Genomic DNA, 23672 nt, shown 5'->3' on the forward strand with positions numbered 1-23672 from the left:
TGCTTCCTGGCTGCTCAGCCTGTGCTGGTCATCGGCTTCTCAGGACCTCTGCTAGTGTTTGAGGAAGCCTTCTATGCCGTGAGTTATAGGTTACATTCTAAATGTAATTGATAACAGATCACTAATTGCTAACAGATCACTAATTACCATACACGTAACTGTAACCAGTAACCTACATGAATACGTAATCTTGAGATGCTGTATGTTGGATTACTCGAAGATTTATATTAGATTTAGTAACTCAAAGGCTACTTAAAAAGTAACATTACTTGCCTAGATTACATATTACTGTTACACTCAGATAATTGGTCATCTGTAAATGACTACATTGAATGCAATCTTCCAACCCCTGGTGCCAAACATACTATAAACATATACTATATTATATTAAAGGAGCTATAGTCAACCTTTTCTTGAAAAACGGATGCTAAAATAAAAATAATGTTTTGAAAATATTTTATAAAAATATAAGCTTCATACCTGTGTTTCTATTCAAAAATGACCACAAAAAGCGTAAAATAATGATCAAATAATCATTTTGGCCATTGTCAGACCGAGACTTTGTTTACATTCTAGTCTATAGACTAGGATGTAAACAAAGTGTCGGCCCTACAATAAAAAGGTTGACTATAGCTCCTTTAACTTGAAAAAATATACTGTATATAATGTTGTTCCATATATTCATGTCCTTACATTACACTCACGATCCACCTTGGCATCCCCATTCAGTTCTGCAAGTCCCAAGACATTGAGTACATTGTGGGCAGAGTGTGGTGTGGCGTGTGGCTGGTGATCATCGTGGTGATCGTCGTAGCGTTTGAGGCCAGCTTCCTGGTGCGATTCCTCTCCCGCTTCACCCAGGAGATCTTTTCCATCCTCATTTCCCTCATCTTCATCTATGAAACCTTCGCCAAGCTGGGCAGGGTAAACCATTCTATTCTCACATCATCACTGTCGGGCAGAAACCTTGCATGTCCAAAACCGTTATTTTTGGATCTAATGGATCCAATATAATTTATTTCGCCACAAGTTCTTGTTATTATTTTTAATTTTTCAAACATTTCTAACACCCACAGACAGAATTAACTAAAAGGCAAAAGTGTTCAGGCAAAGATTTTCAAGACCTTTCAAACATTTTCCAAATTTCGCAAAATGTTTCAAATATTGCAGATCTGCAAGCTCACAACGCACCACATTGCAAAATGCTGTTTGCTTGTAGATTAGTTATTTTGACTGCTGTTGCCGCCACTGTCATTCGTCAAAGTATAAAATAGGGAATTCATTTATGAAAAAACATAATATTAATATGGAGATTACAAGGTTTCTGACAGCGATTGCACTGTATATTTCCCAAATATTTCCCATTATTTTTTAACAAAAACTATTCATTCATTCAACTTTTCGTTCAGTAAACATCGCTATACAAAAAAGAGAAATGTTCCTTTTCTTTGTATGTTTAACCACTTAAACCCTTCTTTCTTAGTTGGCCGGGATCCCCCAGGAGTCTACAGTATACTTGGTCCCTTACTGTCTTCCCTCGACACAATATCTCTTCATGTGGTGAAATATGTTTCATGCTCAAACCAGAATTTGATTTATTGACCCTATACTGTCTGCACCTCTCCAGATCTTCAAAGCTCACCCACTGGTGTTGAATTATGAAGATCTGAATGCAACAGATGCCTGGGAGCCAATTGTGATCAAGGAAAACATCTATGACAATTCTACAGGCAACACCACTTTGAAAATCACCAAGAAAAGCCGGGTGTATCCCAACACAGCTCTACTCTCCATGTGCCTTATGTTGGGCTGTTTCTTCATTGCATACTTCCTTCGGCAGTTCAAGAATGGGACATTTCTGCCTGGAAAGGTGAGGGATGGTAATTTTGATGTTACGTTCCTTCTTAGGTCGTCTCCTGTCAGTGTCAGCAGAGAAACTTGAAATCCTGTTTGGTTTATTCTGGATTAGCTAGTAGTGGATCGTGGGTCAACCTGTGGGTTGGGTGCAGTGGTGGAAAACGTTTTTATTTTATTTATTTTTTAAGTAAAAGCATTAATACTGCAATCTTATATACTATAATTAGAGAGGTCAGTCAGTAGGTCAGTCAGTCACACAATGCATTATCTATTCACTCGCTTCAGCGACTGATCCCAAATTTAACATGGCATTGGCCATTAGCATTATACACACGGTGCCGGAGCCCGAATGTCATTTTTCCCAAATTCAAGCTATTTATTAGCGTTTCTTCACCACTTCTGTTCAACTCTACAGCCTGTTGTCAGGGTTACGGTCCGTTCCTCCAGGCCATGGGATCTGTAGCCCCGGGCCCACACACACCTCTCTCACAGTTAAGAATGTTGCAGTGACGAGAGTCTCTCTTTCTCTCTCTCTCTCTCTATCTCTCTCTCTCTCTCTCTCTCCATGCATGGGTCACGCATGCACCGGGTGATGTGTGTCTCATCTTCCAACGGGTATGGAAAAATTATGTGGAGCAAGCACATACATCCCCATACTTCTATTCACCAAATTTTGCTGTTAAATTATTTGTATCCATCATAAATATACACTCCTCCATGGGCTGCTCCTTACGTTATGATTCTCCCACATATTCTCACGCACGCACCAGTTACAGTTACTTTCCCCATAACCCACACTCTGCACATATTTTGCAGCACATATCTTCGAACGGGTAAGGTCTAGTATGTATATAATATATACTTTTACTGCAAAAGTCTTGAAATGTACTTAGAAGTACCAAAAGTAAAAGTACAGATTTGTGCAATTCAATTCAATTCAAAACAAATAAACTTGCCTTTTCTTGCTTAAAATGAGTGTTCCGGACCTGTTCTTCCAGATCAGGCGTTTGATGGGTGATTTTGGCGTACCCATTGCCATCTTCCTCATGTGCCTTGTGGACCTCCAATTTGGTGATACTTATACTCAGGTTGGTCGATGAATGATTTTCTTTAAAAGCTGGACTGAACTTCTGTATGTTGAATGTATTATTGATAATTAGTGATCTAAGTTTTGAACTTTACACACACAATCTGTAAAGACCACATTAGCCAAAAACTGTCCTTTTTCTTGCCAGAAACTCGTGGTTCCTAAAGGTCTGATGGTGTCCAACCCAGACAAGCGAGGATGGCTCATCAATCCCTTTGGAGAACACAAGCCCTTCCCTGTGTGGCTGATGTTTGCATGCTGCGTCCCATCTCTGCTCGTCTTCATCCTGATCTTCCTTGAATCTCAGATCACAACGTGAGTGAATGTTTTCTCTCTTCAGCCATTGAATGTGTGTCTCAGAGAACACTATAATCAGCCTACACCCTCTCTTCATGTTTCCTTTCAACCCTCAACACTTTGGTCACCAAAACAACCATTAACATCCATCATAAACAACCATCTTTAGCACCACCATTAGTATAATGTAGGTAGAAACGTCTACTTGACTACAACATCACTATATCTAATGGCCAGATTGCCATGAAACTCAATGAGTGCATGCATGCTCTGCTAATGGCCCTTTGCCTAACCTACTGTAGCACCACCCTTAGGCAAGATTTTCCAATTGCACAAATGTGCTCAGCAACGATGAACCATATGGCCCTTCCTATAGCACCAACCTTAGACCAAACCTTCTACAGAATGATACAAAAGTTATCTAAAAATCAAACCTCGGTTCGAAGTGAAGCGGTGGACAGATAAAACCTCTATTCTGAATGTATTTGTGGCTTACTACATTTTTTAAACCCTGAAGGCCAAATTATCATGTGAAGCTTGACCAATCCTCAAAGTATCCATTCATCTAACCGGGAGGGACATCGACATTTTGCTTTTTGAAAAAGCCTATTCATTCTGGACTGATATTTTACACGTACGGGACAGGAAAAACCTGTTCATTCTGGCCTGGAGTGACCATATATGGACATAAGGTAACATACCCTGTGTTTTTGAAAAACCCTGTTCATTCTGGACTGAGATCACCATATATGGTAATTAAACGGACATTCTGTGGGACAGGAAAAACCTGTTCATTCTGGCCTGGAGTGACCATATATGGACATAAGGTAACATACTTTGTGTTTTTGAAAAACCCTGTTCATTCTGGACTGAGATCACCATATATGGTAATTAAACGGACATTCTGTTTTTGAAAAAGCCTGTTCATTCTGGACTGAAATGACCATATATGGGCGTGATACACACAAAGCCATTCATTGGAAGCGGTTTTCACCGCTTCAAAAATCAAAAGGGCAGATTGCCATGAAACCTGCATATAACACATAATATGTCTTATAATCGAATAGGTAGATTACAGGATGAAGCCTACTGGCTTTGGTGAACCCACAACTTCTTCAGTGCCACTATTTAGACAATTTCCAGTTGGTTGTAAAGAGCAGCATGGCCCATAGGGGCTGCTATTGGAGCTATCCCTCTACCTCCAATTGCCCTCCTTTTTTGTACAGGTACAGAGAATGATGGTTGCAGTGTGAACATGTTCAAAAATCACTCTATGTGAGCAGGAGTGCTGTCACATCACTGTGGTTCTCCATAGGGCCTACTGTGGGTTACTTGTTGTAATTCTACAATTCCACTCATAATTCAATGGATAGGTGATTAATGTACTGTATCAATTATGATTATGTGAACAATCTAACCTACATCCCTCTGTGTTCACACATTGTTTTGCCAGTCTGATTGTGAGTAAACCTGAGCGGAAGATGGTCAAAGGCTCTGGGTTCCACTTCGACCTCCTCCTCCTGGTTGGCATGGGAGGGATCGGTGCCATCTTTGGTGTGCCGTGGCTGAGCGCTGCCACCGTGCGCTCCGTCACCCACGCCAACGCCCTCACCGTCATGAGCACAGGCGCAAAGCCTGTGATTGAGAGGGTCCTCGAACAGAGGATCAGCGGGATTTTGGTGGCTCTGCTTGTTGGTAGGTGCAATCAATTTGTTCTCTTCTGATATTTAGAATTTTAAAAGACGAAACTGTATTAATTGACAATGGCCGGGTTTCCCAAAGTGATTTAAGCCCATCGTAGCTCACGCATGGTCGTAGAGACCAAGCCCCGATCGTCATGTTCCCGTGTTAACATGGGTTCGGGCAGAGCGACTTATTTAGCCCCCTACAACTACACCATCAATCAGATTTCACAAACAAAGTGCTTAATAAAGTCTCACACCTGTCTAAATACGGTACGGCTTTCTATAATTACCGTATCCTCCGTTTCATTTAATAAGAAGCCTTTTTATCCGATCGCTCTCTGTTTATCTCAATGGGGTTGGTGCGAATGGGGAACGCCAGGAAATACATGGGAAAACAGAACGCGATCGGATAAAAAGGCTTCTTATTAAAGAACACTGAGGATACGGGTAATTATAGAATAACGTACCGTATTTAGACAGGTGTGAGACTTTATTAAGCACTTTGTGAAATCTGAATGATGGTGTAGTTGTAGGGGGCTAAATAAGTCGCTCTGCCCGAACCCATGTAAACACGGGAACATGACGGTCAGGGCTTGGTCTCTACAAACATGCGTGAGCTACGATGGGCTAAAATCGCATTGTCTGTTTTTTACACCTCTTCCTCCATCTCATAATACTAATGGTGAAATTCCTTGTAGCATGCACTAGACAATGTATTGCCCTAGGGCCTAGGGCAATACATTGCATATTTCTTACAGTATATTGCAGTCAAGGTGAAGTTTATTAATATGTCCTAAACTGGGCAATTTATGCTACAGTAGATAATAACAAGTAACACACAGTAATGGCGAGAAGCGATATATATATATATATATATATATATATATATATATATATATTGTAACAGATCGTCGTGGACTCACTCTTGTGCACAAACACAAAACTGGAGCAGGGGTGGAGTGTCATAGGCGTGCGTCTGGAGGTTTAGTGGTGTGTATATATATATATATATATATATATATATATATATTAAGGCTGGGACTTTAACTGATTAATTGCGATTAATTAATTACAGAAATGTTACGCGATTAAAAAAATGTACGCATTTTAATCGCACTTAGTTTTTGCACCACAGAACCTTCAGTTTCGGGCATACCGATGATAGCGATGCACCAACCAAGAAGAGACAACAAACGCAAAGGGAGAAGTAGCCGATCAGAGTGCTTTCCTTGGCCCAGTGGATGCGAAATTTAGATTTAAAAAACTCACTCGTTGATTCACTCGTACAACAATATTGTTGTACGTAAAATGTGTTTTACTTGAAAAAAATGCTTCTCAGGTCAAATATCGATTTGCGATTAAAATGTGATTAATTGCAATTAATTAATCACAGAGCCTGTAATTAATTAGATTAAAATGTTTAATCGCATCCCAGCCCTATATATATATATAATATAGAAGAGCGTGTTTTTCCGGTCTAAAAATTAAAACATTTAAGTCCACTGAGAAGTTAAGGGTTGACATTTGTCTAACCTGACACATGCAGCTGCTTCATTCTGCCAGATAGTGTGTCATCGTCACCAATACTGTCACTAACATGCTTGTTCTATACGGTAGGTGTTTTTTAGATTTAGATGTATTACAATAACTACTATTATCGATCCTCCATTCCTACCAAGGTCTATCTATTCTGATGGAGCCGCTCCTGAAGATGATTCCCATGGCAGCATTGTTTGGCATCTTCCTCTACATGGGTATTACTTCACTCAATGGCATCCAGCTGTGGGACCGCATGCTTCTCCTCCTCATACCTAAGAAGTACCACCCTGATGAACCCTATGCCACCCGGGTACGAGTCCACCTGATCACACATTGATTCAATGATTATTATTACGTTTTGTGTCAAGACAAGAGACAGTATAGCGTATAACAGACAATACCAAAATCATGACACCACCAAAACAGTCAAAACATTACAATAATTATAATAATAATAATAAAGGAACCAATAACAACACATTGCTAGGTTTTACGGAAGCAGTTGCTTTTCTAGGATCTTGTCCTCACATCAGTCCATCTGAGTCCATATTTTATCATAAATGTCCAAATTATAATTTTTCTTTTTACATTCTGACATTTTCTGAAAAACATTTCCTAGGTTCTTTTTTTCCATATCCTAACGGTTTTGGACATAAAAGCTTTCTGCCCAATAGAAATGCATGTTCAACATCATGTGTAATGTAATGTTTTGATGATGCTTGTTGGAAACAGGTCAACACGGGCAGAATGCACGTGTTCACGGCCATCCAAATAGTGTGCCTTGCACTACTGTGGATCGTTAAGTCAAGTCCGGCCTCCCTGGCTTTACCCTTCGTCCTAATCCTCACCATTCCTCTACGTATGTTTATGACGGGACGCTTCTTCACAGAACTGGAGATGAAATGTGTAAGTGGTCATTTCCAGTCATTTTACCACTTAAACTCTCTGTACTTGTTCTTGTACTGTATTTACCTGTATATGAATAATCCTCATTGATATTTGTTTTTAGTTGGACGCCGATGATGCTAAGGTGACATTTGAAGAAGAACCAGGACAGGACGTATACTACGAATCTCAAATGCCATTGTAGATGTCACGACATTTACCCACTATGCCTTAACTAAACAGTACAAGCAGCTCTTTTTCTTTCTTTTTTTATTGACACAACAAAAAGTGTTTATCGTTTGATCTGCCCATGAGTATATACAGTAAATAAATATATTTTTTTGTGGTTTTTATAACGTAAAACCCAAATAGATTCATTCCATGTTTCAGCTGTCACTTGTTATTCAAATAGGTGTTATTGTCAATTGAACAATACATTTTTAATTTTTAATTTATTGCTGTACATATTTGCCTTGAGTCAAGTATCCCAAAATGTATATTTTTTTCTGTCAAGCCATCACAATAGATTTTTGTGGTCATTCAAAGAATGTGGTCATGCATTAGATTTTTAAGATTAGTATATTATTGGTATTTTGTTTCTGCTACACTGGCATGGAAAGATTATAAACAACACTTTGTTTTTTCACTGAAGGTCCAGTGTTGTTAGCCTTCTAACAGATGATATCACTGACTTCACAGTGGGGGAAGAGAAGTATCAGTATCCTAATGTATCCAATTGCATTATTTTACATAATTTGTACAAAGCAATTGCAAGTGCAGTAATTTTAACACATTTGTGCCTTCCAGGGCTCTATTGGCTCTATCCTTGGCCAGTTGCCCCCCTCATCTTTTCCTCTCTCTATACACCAAATCTTTTTGTTGAAAATAGCCGATCTTGTAGATTGGCTGTTTTAGCTGAATGTTCGAATTTTTAACACAGGGACGTTAGGGTTCGTGTGGTTAAAGAGAAGCTTAAGAGTGTTTGTGAATTTTATATTGTGTCTTATAATGCTGTTGTCATCTCTCATTAAATATGAATAAAATGTCCACTTACAATGTCTACAAAAAAATGGATGTTGAAGACTTTACATTGACAATATATACTAAACAATTTTAAAACAAGAATATTTGTAGACACAGTAGGTACTGTAGAAAACTGTATTGGATTTACAGTGTCATGATACAAGTGAAAGGCATTATTGGACAAAACATTAAACAAATACACAGTATAATACACAAACAAACAGACCAAACAATGCAAAGTATGATAGACAGAATAATAGACCAGCTTGATTAGAAGTTAAAGTGCATAATAAAACTGCTAGTGATCTATCTCAGAATATAGTACATGTTTGTAGGCTAATGTAGCCAGTTCCTGATCCGGTTATTCTTAACCGCTGGGACACAGACAGAACCTCTTCCCAGAAGAGAGTAAATAAATTGTCTTCTGTGAGGGTGTGGTGCATAATGCCCTCTGTCTTCTCCGCTGTTCCTATTATGTTAAAAACCAGTTTCACGCTAGAGTCCCTATTTTAGACAATTATAGTCTTAAAGGGTTCAAGTGGTTAAATTCCTTGTGGGTTTGTTCAGAATACAGTGGCATAAACCAGCATAATGATGCATAAAACACTTTCAATAAATAAAAGATTCACAAGACATGGTAAGGATGGCTTTGTGTACTTAAAGACATTAACATTTCATTTTTTATAAGTAGGCCTATAATATACCGGTATATAGGTCTAATAGTCTTCATTTGGATCTCGGACTTCAGTGGCCAGTCTATGACACCAATTGCCTATGACGAGTGACGACCCAGAGCTAGCTTGGCTGATGACGTCATCCGTGCCTAGATTTGGAGAATCCAAGTCCATCCATCCATCTATCCATATTCAACCGCTTATCCGGAATCAGGTCACAGGGATAACAGTTCCAAAAGAGATTCCCAGTGTTCCCTTTCCAGACCAGTGGCACCGGCTTCAAATGCTATCAATGCACTGAATGGTAATTCTTCATGTGTACTCAGACCATTGAACGGTGCAGTAGGCGAGATACTGACCTACTGACAGGGGCAATAGGTTAATTGTCATCATTCAAGGGGTTGATGGCAGTGGGTGTTTGTTATCATGATAAAAGTCGGGGGGACGATCATTTGCGATTCTGGTCCCCTGGTTTACAACTTGAACAGCGCTGAGTCTAGCCTCGTACCCGCCCTCTTCCGGAAACCATTTCATTTGTTTCTCGCAAGAATCCTCCTGGAGAACGGAAGTTGGTCGTTTACTAGGCTACGCTGAGTCAGCTCAAGCGGACTTCACAATGCTCGACACAGCGACTCGCTCACTTTAGCTCGTTCGGCGGTGTCTCACGTGGATTAAGTCCGCTTGAGACGGCGCGCCTCCGTCGAGGTCCAAAACTATACTTCATACGGCGCACCTCTGAGCCCCGTTGGTAGGTCTGTATGTCGCAATCAATGGTGTGATTAAGACGTCGGGGAGGTCAGTATATCTCACCTACTGCACCGTGAAAATGTCCCATTCAGTCCCTCCCAAGGAGACGCTCGGGAGGCATCCGTACTAGATGCCGATGGCTTAGTTCTCTTTTTGTCACAGCCCATTTCCCATTTATAAACATAGGAAAGTAAGCGGATCTCGGGATGCGGAGCCACAATTTAGCATGGCTCCCATGTGGATCTCGGACTTAAAACAAGACGTGTGGATGTATGACTTCCTTGGTCCACTGGTAGCATGCACGATTAGCCATGGACAAATAAACTAGACAGATTCATGTAACTCAGTGAAGAGCATAGTGTATGTCCCACTGCCACTGACTTAAGTGGGGGAAAGAAATGTGTGTGGTACTTTTGGTGATAATCAGTCCAGTGCTTTGTGATATAGCTCCGACAAACGGGGGAGAAAACAATTAAGCCCTCACTTCACCTTTGTGGGTAATGTTTCAGCCCGATCCCACTGCCACCGACTTCGATTACAAAACAAGTTAAAAGACTGTATGTGGGGATAAAAATGCATGTGGTACTTCCACATTTGGCGGTGATCAGAGCAGTGTTTTGAGATAGCACTGCTTTCAGCCAGGCAGGAATACTACATATAAATTATATGTTTTACACTACAACATGATAATCACATTTTGGAGACTGGCACGGATATTAACAATTAAATTAAATTACTACCTCATTTGAACTCCCACATAGAGTACTATAGAATATGAACTCTAATGCAGACCAGGCACAGACAAAAGAATGCATGCTGTATGTCTGTTTTATATAGCTGAGACCCTTAACTTCCAGATGGCACATTAAAAATGGATCAGTGGGTTTCCACTCAACACAGAAAACTAGGACAGGTATTATAGGCACAGGGTATAAGAGGAAATGGTACAGTTGGGAGGGTTTCTCAAACCACCTCCTTCCACTCAACCAACATTTCAATGGGCCAGTAGGCACTCTCAGTCAGGACACATTAAGGTGTTACATAAGAATCAACCTCAATTTCTCTTGCCTGGCACCAGCAGACAATAAATGTTCATTTGGGTGCTCCTGCATCCAACTCGACCAGGAACAGAGACACACATGAAACACAGAAGCAGAAACAGGGCTTTTAAAGGGGGAGTCATCCTATCCCCATCCTGCTCAACATCATAAAGGCTGTCAACAATGGCTGGGAAAAAAGGGTAACTGTAGTGGTGGCAATAGCTAGGCCTAACAACTGGTCAATTATCTAGGCTCACTCTGACACGAACATACTGTACATTCAAGAGGTACATTTAAGAGACTGCCTTTGCCATTTCATCTTTCCTCTTTTTGGGAGATCTGGAATACCTAGTAAACGGACCCCTCCTGCCTTCTGAGAGTCTGGTTTACGAGGCTAGATCTGGATGTCTTTGGGATTTTTCAGAGTAAGGATTCCTGTCTCCTTGAGCCTAAGAGCTTTTACATTGTTTTGCCTCCACACCACCAGCCGCCGCAGTTGAGTAGTGGGATGGGATTCAATTCAACGGTGATGTTGGTGTAGAGCTTGCTGTAGGAGACTTTGGCGGGAGGGCTGTAGTGAAGGTTGTTGAGGCCATCCACGTACTGCCTCTCTATGGAATATTTCAACAGCTTGAATCGTCCCAGGAACTGCTTCTCTGCTACATGGTGGTGTGGAATTGACGTGTACCTCCCTATCTCTGCCGGTGTCCGTGTGATCTTCAGACCAGCAGAATACAACCTGTTCAATAAATCGTCGTCCTCTCCTCCCCACCCCCAGTATGCATTGGGAAAGCCGTTGATTTCACAATACTGCTCCACGGTGAGTCCGGTGACACCACCCAAGAACTTGTCGTAGGGTAGCACGTACAAGTACTTGTCGAGTGCGGGAACAAAGTGGCGCGGCATCTGGCCGCAGCCGTAGTAGTTGCGGTCGTTCTCAGGGAGGTGGTCCACGTCGTGGAAGATCACGCAGTCCCAATCCAGGTCCTTCATGGCTTCCTGGAAGCCAACGTTAAAAAGCATGCCCCTGTTGAAGGGCTGGGTCCCTGTCTGCTCAATGACATAGTAGGCGAACTGCAGCCGCTGTCTCTGCAACATGGGGGTGAGATGGTCCAACAGGATGGGCAACTGTTCATGACGGTTTCTGAATGGGATTAGGATGGCCACTTTCCAGCGTGGCTTGCAGTCCTTTGGTTTCCAGTGTCCCCCAGACTGGATATCCAAATGCTTAGACACTACGGCCTCCATAGAGATTTCTGCAGTGCTTACTTCCATAGGACCCTTCAGAAAAGGTAATCGCTCTGGACAGGTAAGGTTCTCGTCCTTGGTGAAGTTATCAGGTACATATGGACGCTCTGTGGAGTTCTTGATATCTGGTTGGGTCATGTTGCCCAACATGGCCCACGCCCAGGCCTTTACCACATAATAGTATTCATTAACTTGTCCAGGAGCCACGTAAACAAAGTATATACATGTAGTGGATAGGAAGAAGAACAAGATAAGGGCCAGAAATGAGCGGATGGACACACGTGGCAGCATCCTACAGTTCACCATTTTTGTCTCAGTCAAACTCAAAACCCCCCTGACAGGGTCACACCAATGGAAGTCCAATTAACAACACTGTGCTTGAATTGATGACACAAACAAGTCATCCAGTCTAAACTGTCCTCTGTGTAATAATACCTCAATATATCAATTCAATATAGGCCTATACCTTGAATTGAATTGCTGGAGAACGGCTTGGGTCTTGGCTCCTTTACTTGGCCAACAAGAGACTGAATTTCTGAGTACACATTCTACACATTGTTTTGTTTTTGTGTGATGATATTTGTAGCTCCATCTATCAATGTAAATTAAAATTTGTGGGAGGCTTGAAAATAGTCAAAATGAACCGCCTCTTTATACTCACCGTAACAACGGCCATGATACGTCACGTAGACGTATATTATACGTCATAGCTATGTCATTGGTTCCTCCTCCTTTGGGCACCCGCTTTCAAAACGTGGAGACTGGAGACGTTCTTGTTTACATCCCGACGCCTTTTTTGTATGCATATACATTCAAGGAATAATTTGTTCTGCTTATTCGTGTCCTCCACAACATTTTGGCTTGGTCATGTGAATTTTAACGTGGTGCACGAATGCTGCCTATTAAACAGTAAGCCACGTTTTTAAGGGGGGGATATGCACACTTAGCTCCAGCAGCTAACGTTAGTTGGTCCACTGTATGGGAAGTAGCCTACTTTATTGGTTCTAGTTTTTAGTTGGAACGCAACGGTCGTTCCAGTCTTCACCACAGGACTGAGATACCCGTTCTATGAGGACAATGAGTGAGAGTGACGCTGACGTTTCTCAAGAAATGGAGACTGAAAAAGGACAAGGTACGTAGACTGGGCTGTAATATAATAAGTTTGTTGTGTTTGTTGTGCATTGCAGTTCCGGAATGGAGCGGATGCGGAAATGGTTGTGTGAGTTAATTCATTTGTTTATTTCCAAATTGCCGGATGCTGTAGGCGGGCTCTAGACAGGAACTTAGAACTGAGCTGCAAATAGAAACTAACGCGAGTTTATGTACGTCCAAAACACTTCCATGTCTTCCAGGCAGCAGTGGTTCTTATTCTCAAACTTCATGTCAAGGACCCCAAAATTGACACTTATTTGCACGCGGAACCTTATAACTCTATGCGTGGAACCCATTTGAAAAGATATGTCAGGGACAGGGACCCCATATGAGAGAAGATCTTTAGGGCTCTAGTCTAGCAGTGATTCTCAACCATTATAATTTCAAGGACCCCCAGTTTGACATTCATTAGGCTAAGGACCCCCCATTTAATGGCATTTCTATCTCTGAGACCCCAATTTATATAGTAAAATCAATGTTAATTTAACTCCAATCTGGCTAGTCATCGCCAAAGAAAAGATCATTTTTCACTTGACGTAACTGGAGCTCAGTTAATCTGTTCTTGCTGACTAGTGTACAAATGTCTGGGTCCATTTGGTTCCACTCGTACACTCTGAGGGTACTTACATACCCATAAGGGTTCATTTGGTTCTTAGCTATCATTTAGTTGGGGACCCCCTGGAACTCACTGGGGGACCCCACTTTGAGAACCAATGTTCTAGTCCAGTGGTTCTGCTGACACCACATATTTTCAGATGGCGGTCTATTAATTTCGGGGTTCCTTGACGTAACAAAACAAAGTGAGCTATATGGTGGTACACCTCATCTTGAGATTGTTCTCCTTGTCCCTTCTTTGAACATAGAGTGGAGCGCAGATGACCTCCAGAAGCTCCTGCTTGCCATTAAAGAGAACATCCCTGAAAAAACAAAGAAGTTTGCATACAACCAGGCACAGATGAAGATGGATTGGAGCCTGGTGGCTTTTCATCCGTACTCTCCTGAAGAATGCAAAACTAAGTGGATAAAAATTATGCAAAAGGTAAGTAACACTTTGACTTTTGTTCCACGATCTTTAAATTACTGTAACTATGTAACTTTAAAATGAGTTGAACATGAGTTGATATCAGTCCTGGTATCAATTTTGCACAATGTTTTGTAGCCACAAAATTGCTTATAATAATAATAATAACAAAAAGTACCCAGATACATCTGGCTACCAATTAGGGATGGGTATCGTTCACCTTTGAATCGATACGATACCTTTTTCGATACCTGGGAATCGATACGATACCCTTTTCGATACCATTTTCGATACTTTTTATTTAAGTTTAACTTCAACACAGAAAGAGTGGTGACTCGCTGGCTGCTGCGTTAGAGCAGAGGTGATGATGATGATCACAGTGTGGCGGAGCGGAGAGTATAGACTTTGGATCATCATCATAATAATAAACATTATAGGCTATTTTCCACAGTAACGAGTGTAGCCTACAGTCATTAAACTCTCAGTAGCCCAACTGTTACAGATGCGACCGGCCAGGGGTGTGTTCCAGAGTATCGAAACGAGGTATCGTTCGTTTTTACGTGAACCGATACCCGATAGTATCGACGTCATGCGATCGTTAAAAGTATCGCAGACGATACGCATCCCTACTACCAATAATGGGTGTTATCTGAAATAGTAAAATTCATGTATCGCATGTGGTGTGGTAAGTGACATACTCCTGATTTTAACATTTTTAGATGCGCAAGGTTCGAACCCTCCCAGACCTCATTAACGAGGCACAGGACGCCATATGTAATCGCTCGAGCAAGAACTGGAAGGTAAGGAAAATCTCACCAAGAATAAGTAACTGCATGCTTGTCTCCAAAGTCGACAACTCAAAGACATGAAGGGTCTCTCTCTGGTACATTTTCTCTAGCACAGTGGTTCTCAAAGTTATGGGGTCCTTGAGGGGGTTCCAGGGGACCCCCAGCTAAACTGGGGAGCAGTCTAACCACTTAAACCCATTTTATACTTTGGCTATGCGAAACTAGCAGATCTCCAGGCTCACAATGCATCGCAATGTGGCCGTTGTGAGTTTGTGGATCAGCTATTTTTGAAAATCTTTTCAGATGGGGGTCCTTGGCCAAATACATATACATTTGGGGGTCCTTGACATGAAAAGGTTTGAGAACCACTGCTCTAGCACACTGAAGACATCGCAGTGATCCATTATACATTATACATTGTAACATGCAGAAATAATAAGCCTTACTTTTGTATGATGGGGAATATCAAGAATACATTTTGTGAATACCACACACTGACAGATTATGTACATTTACAATGAATGCCCTCTCCTGCAGATACATCCTTGTTGCCCAAAGAAACCCGTGCCTCCAAACAGCATTTATTTTCAGGAGAAACAGGCCAAGTTGAAGAAGAAATTCCCACACCTAGGTTTCGGCGCACTAATGAAGAAAGCGAATAAAAAGTTCAGCCAGCTTCCAGCTGACAAAAAGGTACAGTTTATAAGTCGAAGAGGGTAATGCTAGAGACAGTTTAACAGTTTTGAGCTGGCACTCCCATCAGGCGCGACATGGAATTTATATAATTAGATTAGTTAGAGAGTGAACATGTGTTTGTGTATCAATGGTTGTACAGTATACTCACACTACAACAGTCATGGCAATGCAGGCTGTTACACGACTGCTAGCGCTATCATATTGTCTCTGTTGGGAAGAAATTTCATATTGTATGAAAGATTTATGAAGAATTTCACCCATTCCTTTACACCTCTAAACCTTTGTTATAATTTCAAATATACAGTACTTGAAGTAAGTTGGAGAATCTGAATTAAATGTCTTTACAGTTAACTGTCAGTAGGCTAATGAGGCATATCTCACATCATATTTTGTTAATTCTTAGACCACTAGAAAAGCTCAGAATCTAGGAGTTCCTGTATTGCACATAATAACTCAAATCCTGTTTTCAGAATCATTTTGTTCAGGTCACATATTGCATTAACCTTATGGCACTAAGTTGTACTTTGTTCACAACCCTGTCCAAATGTTACTCCACTTATGGGGCTTTACTAATACCTTTGGAAACATTGCTCTATACACACAGACTTTAACTAGGGCATTAAAACCTTTTTATTTTCCATTTTTACCATAGGAGAAATATATCAATACATTTAAACGTGCCAGTAAAGAGTATGAAGAAAAGATGAAGCAGTTCAGGTAAACAAATGTATTGCAGACAATTTGCAGTGCTGTCTGTCTGTCTGTCTGTCTGTCTGTCTGTCTGTCTGTGTTCTTGTTTCATTATTTGCCAATGTGTGAGGTACATGGCAAAATGTGTTATATTATTACTTTTAATGAACACAAGATTGTGTTGGGTAGTCTTCCAGGTTACCCACATTCATTCAAAGCTTTATCTTTCAGGAGCCAGTACTATAAGGACAAGTCCTACCGTAAAAAGAAAAAGAGTGGTGTAAGTGAAACACAGTTATCCAGTTGTTTTCATTCAATGAATTTTAAATGTACTTATTTTTATGATCAGATTCATATTGGATAAAAGTTCAGCGGATATTTCAATAGAGCAACTTGGAATACACATACCAGATTAAGAGAATCTCAAGTCAGTCTAATTTATACTCCGTCATAAGATGATGTTCCACACTGAAAAGCCAGATCTACAAAGGCTCACAACATTCGTAAGATAAAGTATAACTCGGGGTTAACACATCAGTAGGACTTGAACACATGAATGTTCATAATTGCTACCATGTCGTCTCCCAAAGTATAATCATTTTACATGGAATTGCTCATCTTGTTGTCTATTCTTGGAAGTAGAACGAGCAACAGCCTGAAGTTGAGGGGACAACCGAATCAAGCACGCCTGTCAAACCCCCTCCGTAAGTCACACACAGGCCCTTATCAATGGAACGTACAAAACGGCTTAAAATTGAGCCCAGGAATAAGACACGTCCATGTGGGATATGAAGCAGGTGTACCCTGTCAAGTCTTACACACACACACACACACACACACACACACACACACACACACACACACACACACACACGTATAAAATATAAATATGTATGTGTTTTTGGCTTTTGCTTTTATTGATAGACTGATTGAGTAGACTGACAGGAAATGGGGAGGGAGAGAAGGGGAGTGACACACGGCAAAGGTCGCCGGGATCGGGGGTCAAACCCACGACATGCATGAGCAGCCTAGGTACCCGGACCACTACCTCAGCCATCCGGGCCGTACCCTATCTATTGTAGTGTAAAGCTTTTCTGCTGTTGATAAATGTGGTAAAGAATTACCCCACCTGCTTTTCGAAGAAGCGGACCAGCAGCTGAGTGGAGACACAGTTATGCAAAATAAAGGAGTCCTCCTGTGGTCCGTTGCTGTCACACCACATTTATGAGCGATGGACAGCATGGGGCCGTCATCGTAATTTGATGAATGAATGCGTAAAGCGTAATGAAGGCTGGTGTGTGGTGGGCACATAACTCCAGAAAGACGTGGCCTACTGTCGGCTACCAAAGTTGGAAGACTTTACTCTCCATTTCATGAAAATATTCCAGCGTAGTGGTCCCCAAAATCCTCTCGCACATGCTGAACACAATAGAATGATAAATGCTGACAATTGTGATCTCGGCGTACGCCCATTATTTGGTCTACACCACTTTGATAAATGAGGGCCATTGTGTCCTAATGATTACATAATTGCCTGGACAAGACATACATTGCAATTATTTGAGATAATCGCAATTATTTTTGCATTATTGTCAGAATCGTTCCTTTCCTTCATATGTTCTGTATACATTAATCTGTTGAAAAATTGCGGAAATAGATTATCTACAGGTACCAGCCATGATTGGCAGTCATTTCTTTGTACATTTAAGTTACTAGACCAGTGCACCGGCCTATTCGGGAATGATGCAAGCAATGTCCTTCCGTTGATAGTGAATTAATATTTTCTTATCTGATAACAGATTGATAACTCATTGATATCATTTCCATTTGTGTTTTTAGCAATAGCTACACACTCTTCTGTAAGGATCAGTGGGCTGCCAGGGAGGGCATCACCAACTCAAACTTCATTGCTGTTTGTGGCAAGCGCTGGCGAGAACTGGATAAGGAAACGAAAATCAAGTATCAGCAGCGCTTCCAAAAGGTTTGTCAAAGCAGTGGTTCTCAAACTTTGTGTAGTAGAGTAGCCTCTGCTTGAAGACCAAAAGCCTAATATCTCCAAGAGGGAGTATTTGGCCATAACAAGATAAAGCACAATAAAGCCAGTTACTTGTTTCACATCTTATAAGTGTGAAAATATTGCTGTTTACTTTCTTTTTAGATGAAGAATCTATACCAGCAGGATATAAGTGCTGAAGGATGGAGAGTTAAGAAAAAGGAGGTAACAAAATCCTCTTATGTGCCGTTCTTTACTTTTACATTACAAATTTGAATCTGACTTGTGCATTTTCCTTTAATGCCCTACTAATACTGCTATCATGTTGCTGCTTTCTCAATTTTTTTCTGTTACTCTTACAGAACTCTACCAAGCTTGCAGAAATGTTTCAAAATGAACCCAAGAAGCCGACTCAGTGAGTATAACTGAATTTATGTCAGAACGTTTAAAATGCTTCCAGAAGCTTGATTTATACTTCACTTTGCTACTTCGTGTCCAGCTACAGTAGGTCAGTCAGTAAAGCACTCGCAACTTTGATGATAGAGAAGGCCACTTGATTTGATATCACTCACTCCAACAGATTCGGCATCTTATCTTAAGCATCTTTCCCTCACACAGATCAGGCCATGTATTGTTCTGCAGAGAGCATATGGACCTCCTGAAGGCTGAGGTCCCAGAGATAACGAAGCGATTAAGCGTGGTTAGTCCATTGTGGCAGGCACTCTCTTCACCTGACAAGGACCACTACCGCAACATGGCTGCGGACAACTTCATGAAGTACACTGTGGAGCTGAAGAAATGGTTTGAGGTATGGCATACAAGCCATGTTAACCACTTAACCCTTGCATAGTTAGTTGTACGTCAAACAGCAAACATAGCCGATCTACAAGCTCACAGCGCATTGCAAGGCGGCGCGAGCTTGTTGATCGGCTATTTTTGGCAAATATGTCACCCATTTTTGCACAATGTTCGCCGACGCCAATCATGACATATCCACAATTGGATCACTAGGTTTTCATGTGGTTAAACGGTCATGTGTTCTTAGAGCTATGTCTTAATTAGCGTGTTCTGATCATGTACTGTCAATATTTTTCAGAAATTGTCATCCGAGAAGAAGGCTGCTTACCGCACACATAAACCCCTGGTAAGATTAAAAGCACTTAAAGGGGGGGGGGGGGGGGACATTTTCAATATTGAACCATGTCATAATATACCTTAGAGCTGTTGTGTGGAAATAAGAATAAGTGTTGCCAAGAACTGGAATTGATTGTTAGGGTCAGTTTACGGTCAGTGGAGCCAAAGAGTACACCGACCGTATGTCACTGATCACATGACCCCAACAATCAATTCCAGTTCTAGGTAACACAGAAGTAGCCTAGCACAGCTAAACAATAGTTAGCTGCATTAGTATATAGTCTGGCTACGCCAGGCTAACACATACGTTGGGAAGGGGGGAGGACTTTTTTTCTTATTTCCACTGTATATTATTGACATGGTTCAATGTTGAAAATGGGTGGTTTTCCCCTTTGATTTTGTTTGTAAGCATGACACCGTTTTGTAAGCATCATTTTCAAGAAGTCTTTTCTCTGTTTCTTTTGACTTATTTTTTGCAGAATTGTGAAATCATTGACTTGGACATAGAGGCATTGAGGAAAAGCAAACCAAAAAGGGTTCTCAAAGAAGAAGAAGCCGCAAAAGAGAACTTGAACATGGTAACAGGAAAAGCCGACCTAAAACAAAGTCGACCCTCTGTAAGTTGATAGTGTGACAATACGCCTTCATCCATAATGCATTTGCAAGAAACATTTAAGTCAGTGGTTCTCAACCTTTTCAGGCCGTGACCCCCAACATAATCATATTTTAACTGGGGGCCCCCCACCCTGACGAGCACTAAGAGTTGAGGCATTACATTTTGTATAACACGGTTCTATTGTGAAAATAGCAGATCTACATGCTCACAACGCCTCGCATAGCGAGCATGTAGATCGTCTATTTTCACAATTTCTGCCTCTAATATTTGACAACGTGGCCAATGTTTAATTTGTCATTTTAGAGGTATTAAAAAGTCCTTAAATTGTCACTTTAGAAATGTGCATATACACTTAAACTTAACTTTGTTTACTGTTGAGTGAGAAAACAATGTTGCACATTAAGCTAATCATCTGGGGACCGGCGACCCCAAAATAATTTGGGGACCACCCTGGGGGTCCTGACCTACAGGTTGAGAACCACTGTATATTAATCAATACATAAAGTTATTCATCAGACCAATCAATATGTGAATGTGTCAATCAGTGGATGTGTCAATGGGGATCCACATGTTCTGGCCTAGATGGCTAGTGTCTTACCTTTTAGATGTACTTATTTTCTCCCCAAAAGGCTGGTCCCGGTGTTTTTCTAGCAAATATGAATATGAGTTTTTGCAATGGATGTTTTGAATAGGTGATTGAATACCAGCTTCCTGTGCATATACTGTATCTGGTGAGTTACACAGCAGGTACACAGGTACACTGTAAATCATTATCACCACAGCTACTACGGTAGTCATGAAAATTAATGAACACGGTGAATAGTGAAGGTAGCGGGTTTTATTTTATTATTTACCATGGCATGGTGTTAGGTATGGGCATAGGATTGTCAAAAACCATTGCAAACAAGTTGGGCTCACCCCCTAGTGGTTTGTTTGCAATGAATCCAATATTAAATAGGTCAGTATATGGTTGAAACCCCAAATAATTGATAGAGGAGATTTTCCAATTGGATTCTATTACTATTGGGTATGCTAAATAACATACAAAAAAATAAGAAAAACTAGCTCCTCTTTATTTTAAAGATGGCATACATTCTCCACCATTTATATGCATTTTAAATTTCCCCAAAACAAGTTTACAGAGTTATTACCGATGGTCCAAGTCGAAATGTAAATGTTGGCCGTCAATGAGTTAAACTCCCTTGGACGCAATCTTGAAAATGATGCCTTTCTCCTAAAGTTTTAGTATGTCATTTAGCATACCGAATAGTAACAGAATCATTGAAAATTCTCTTATTGGGTTTTTAACCATATACTGACCTATTTAATACTGGATTAATTGCAAACAGACCACTAGGGAGCGAACCCAACTTGTTTGCGATGGATTTTGAAAACCTTATGCCCATATACCTAACACCATGCCAAATAAAGTCATTATGCCTTTACAGTAGAGCCGACGAACTGCTATGATTAATGAAGGAATATAATGTTTAATTTGTTTACATCTCTCATAGGATTCTGAAGATGAGGACTATGATGACTACAGCAGTGATGATGAAGATTATGATTCAACCGAGGTTAGAATATTAAAACACCGCCGCCATTTTGCAATCTTCCATTATATGGCAGGGAAATTATCTAAACATACGTATATAAAAAACGGATTTTAGAATTACCTTCTAGTTCACCCCAAAGAGTTGCCTTTAATTCATGGAGATTTTTTTGTTTATTTTTGTCTTATTCTTAAGCCAATAATTTGACGAACGGCGGAGTCTCCTACTGACCCATGACCCGATCATCAAATTATTGGCTCAGGAATGTGATAAAATGTCCACAAATTCAAGGCTTCATGGGGTGTGTAATTGATAAAAAAAAAAAAAATAATGTTTTGTGTGAACTACTCCTTTAATCTTAAGGCTAATGGAATAATCGAGAAGTAAAGTGTCTATTTCTATATTTTTGTACTTATATATATATATAAGTATATCAACAAATTGCCGTGAAAAAGTTATAATAGATTGTTTTTTATAAGCGACTAAATCTATTAGTCTGATTAAACAATTAACCCTGTATTATACTTTGACATTGAGAAAAATGGCTCATCTACAAGCTCACAACAGTTCACAACAATGTTGTGAGCTTACAGATCTTCTATTTTCACTTCTTTGTTTAAATAATCGTATCAATAGACCACCGAAGTTTGACGTCACTGCTCGGTTTGAAATCACTGTGCTACTAGCCGTGTTCATGGGAAATGTAGTCGCTGGGTTTTGTTGGACTCTTTGGGTAAATTTGTACATTTCCACCTTCAATCGATGCTTCATATATGAGTAAAATCGCTGGGGTGGTTTGTTTATTTTTTTTAGCACAGTTCTTATATGAGGCAATCTAAGATTCCCCTATGGGGATCTCAACACAAAAATAACAATGGGATAGCGGGGATAGCGCCCTCTTGCGGGCGGCAGTGACGTCAGGACTTTGGTGGTAGTAATCGGGGCAAAAGTTGAAATAATCCTGAAATTTTGAATTGATCTCACCCAGTCCCAATCCACTCTTTTTATGATCAATAATGTTGGTTCTGTTGATACATAGGATGAGGATGACGACGAGGAGGAGGAGGAGGAAGAGGATGGGATGATGTTTGAGGCCTGCTAACACATGATGGAGATCCCTTGGCACCAACTGTTCAGAAGTGGACTTTGATTTGAGAGTGCAGTTGTCTTCTCCTTCATTCTGCATCAGGGATGCAGCCTGTGGGCTACAAGGGTATTGCAAGTGGGCCAATGGATGGAACATTACAAAAGACTCTATTTTTTCATTGTGATACAGATAAATATAAAGTTTACTCAGTGCTGGATTAACAACTTTTCTGGTGCCCTGGGCTACGATCAACTTTGGGCAGTGGGGTTAAGTGGTCAGATTGGTGGGCCACAAATGTTTTCAAGATTTTCAAGTGGGCCCTTCTCCGGAGAAGGTTGGGAAAGATTGATCTACATTGTCCTAATTTAAACATTATTAATTTTCAGTTCAAAATAATTTATTTGGGGTTAGTGACAGTGACAGCCATATGATGAGAAATGGGTCATGATCTGATCAATCAAGCAGGTGTTTGCAGGACAGGTGTTTGCAGGTCTGGGACTGGACTGCACGGAGCTTTTCAGCTTCAGTTTCATTTTTTCAGATTTATTATTATTGTGGCAAACTGAATGTGGAGAATTGTTTGAAATTATTTAATCAAGGAGTACAGTTTTACAAATGTATACTTGGTTAATCTCAATAAACTGTTTTTGTAAACGTTCTTCTATGGTGTGATTCGTTTTGATTTGGTCAAATTCACAGCCACGGCTTATTATGAAATGAATCAAATCGTTTACTTTCAGGTGACGGTGAGGTGACCACAAAACAAGTTGAATACAAAGTAACGACAATAAAAAAAAAAGCTACTGCGGCCGAATATCGGGTCACATGACCAGTCAGTCTGGATGATCAAATGCATGTGC

General features: G+C 40.6%; 3 protein-coding genes across 3 annotated transcripts in view; 2 read left to right on the forward strand and 1 right to left on the reverse strand.

The window, feature by feature from the left end:
• Positions 1–7555, forward strand: part of slc4a1b (solute carrier family 4 member 1b (Diego blood group)) — a gene marked incomplete at its 3' end in the record, with an annotated part of 14436 nt that extends 6881 nt beyond the window's left edge. Inside the window, exons 9-17 of the mRNA XM_080748003.1 lie at positions 1–78; positions 730–924; positions 1628–1870; positions 2856–2945; positions 3093–3259; positions 4695–4936; positions 6606–6775; positions 7198–7371; positions 7475–7555. The exon at positions 1–78 is cut by the window's left edge and continues 71 nt beyond it. Of these exons, the coding sequence (XP_080604129.1) occupies positions 1–78; positions 730–924; positions 1628–1870; positions 2856–2945; positions 3093–3259; positions 4695–4936; positions 6606–6775; positions 7198–7371; positions 7475–7555 (1440 nt within the window). The remainder of the gene's footprint in view (positions 79–729; positions 925–1627; positions 1871–2855; positions 2946–3092; positions 3260–4694; positions 4937–6605; positions 6776–7197; positions 7372–7474) is intronic.
• A 3738-nt stretch (positions 7556–11293) lies between these two features.
• LOC308303084 (beta-1,4-galactosyltransferase 6-like) lies at positions 11294–12220 on the reverse strand (the record flags this gene model as incomplete). The annotated part of the gene is made up of 1 exon (XM_080747404.1): positions 11294–12220. The coding sequence occupies one exon, from the start codon at positions 12218–12220 to the stop codon at positions 11294–11296; it is 927 nt and encodes a 308-aa protein (XP_080603530.1).
• Positions 12221–12829: 609 nt separating this feature from the next.
• Positions 12830–23470, forward strand: LOC308303353 (nucleolar transcription factor 1-like). Its single transcript, XM_080747708.1, has 15 exons — positions 12830–13214; positions 14098–14273; positions 14975–15055; positions 15581–15736; positions 16392–16456; positions 16661–16709; positions 17072–17133; positions 18269–18410; positions 18588–18647; positions 18785–18837; positions 19041–19230; positions 19519–19566; positions 20036–20173; positions 21687–21749; positions 22765–23470. Exons 1-15 carry the CDS (start codon positions 13151–13153, stop codon positions 22825–22827), a joined length of 1410 nt encoding a protein of 469 aa, XP_080603834.1. The 5' UTR covers positions 12830–13150; the 3' UTR covers positions 22828–23470.
• Positions 23471–23672: the final 202 nt, after the last annotated feature.

The sequence above is a fragment of the Nannobrachium achirus genome, assembly GCF_963921795.1.
Source record: "Nannobrachium achirus genome assembly, chromosome: 18".
NCBI lineage: Eukaryota > Metazoa > Chordata > Actinopteri > Myctophiformes > Myctophidae > Nannobrachium > Nannobrachium achirus.

Excerpts from the sequence above, each read along its gene's own strand:
- LOC308303353 (XM_080747708.1), top strand. The coding sequence starts at position 13,151 with ATGAGGACAATGAGTGAGAGTGACGCTGACGTTTCTCAAGAAATGGAG. Across the intron at positions 15,737-16,391 it reads AGCTTCCAGCTGACAAAAAG|GAGAAATATATCAATACATT; the intron begins GTACAGTTTATA and ends TTTTTACCATAG. Across the intron at positions 21,750-22,764 it reads AAGATTATGATTCAACCGAG|GATGAGGATGACGACGAGGA; the intron begins GTTAGAATATTA and ends GTTGATACATAG.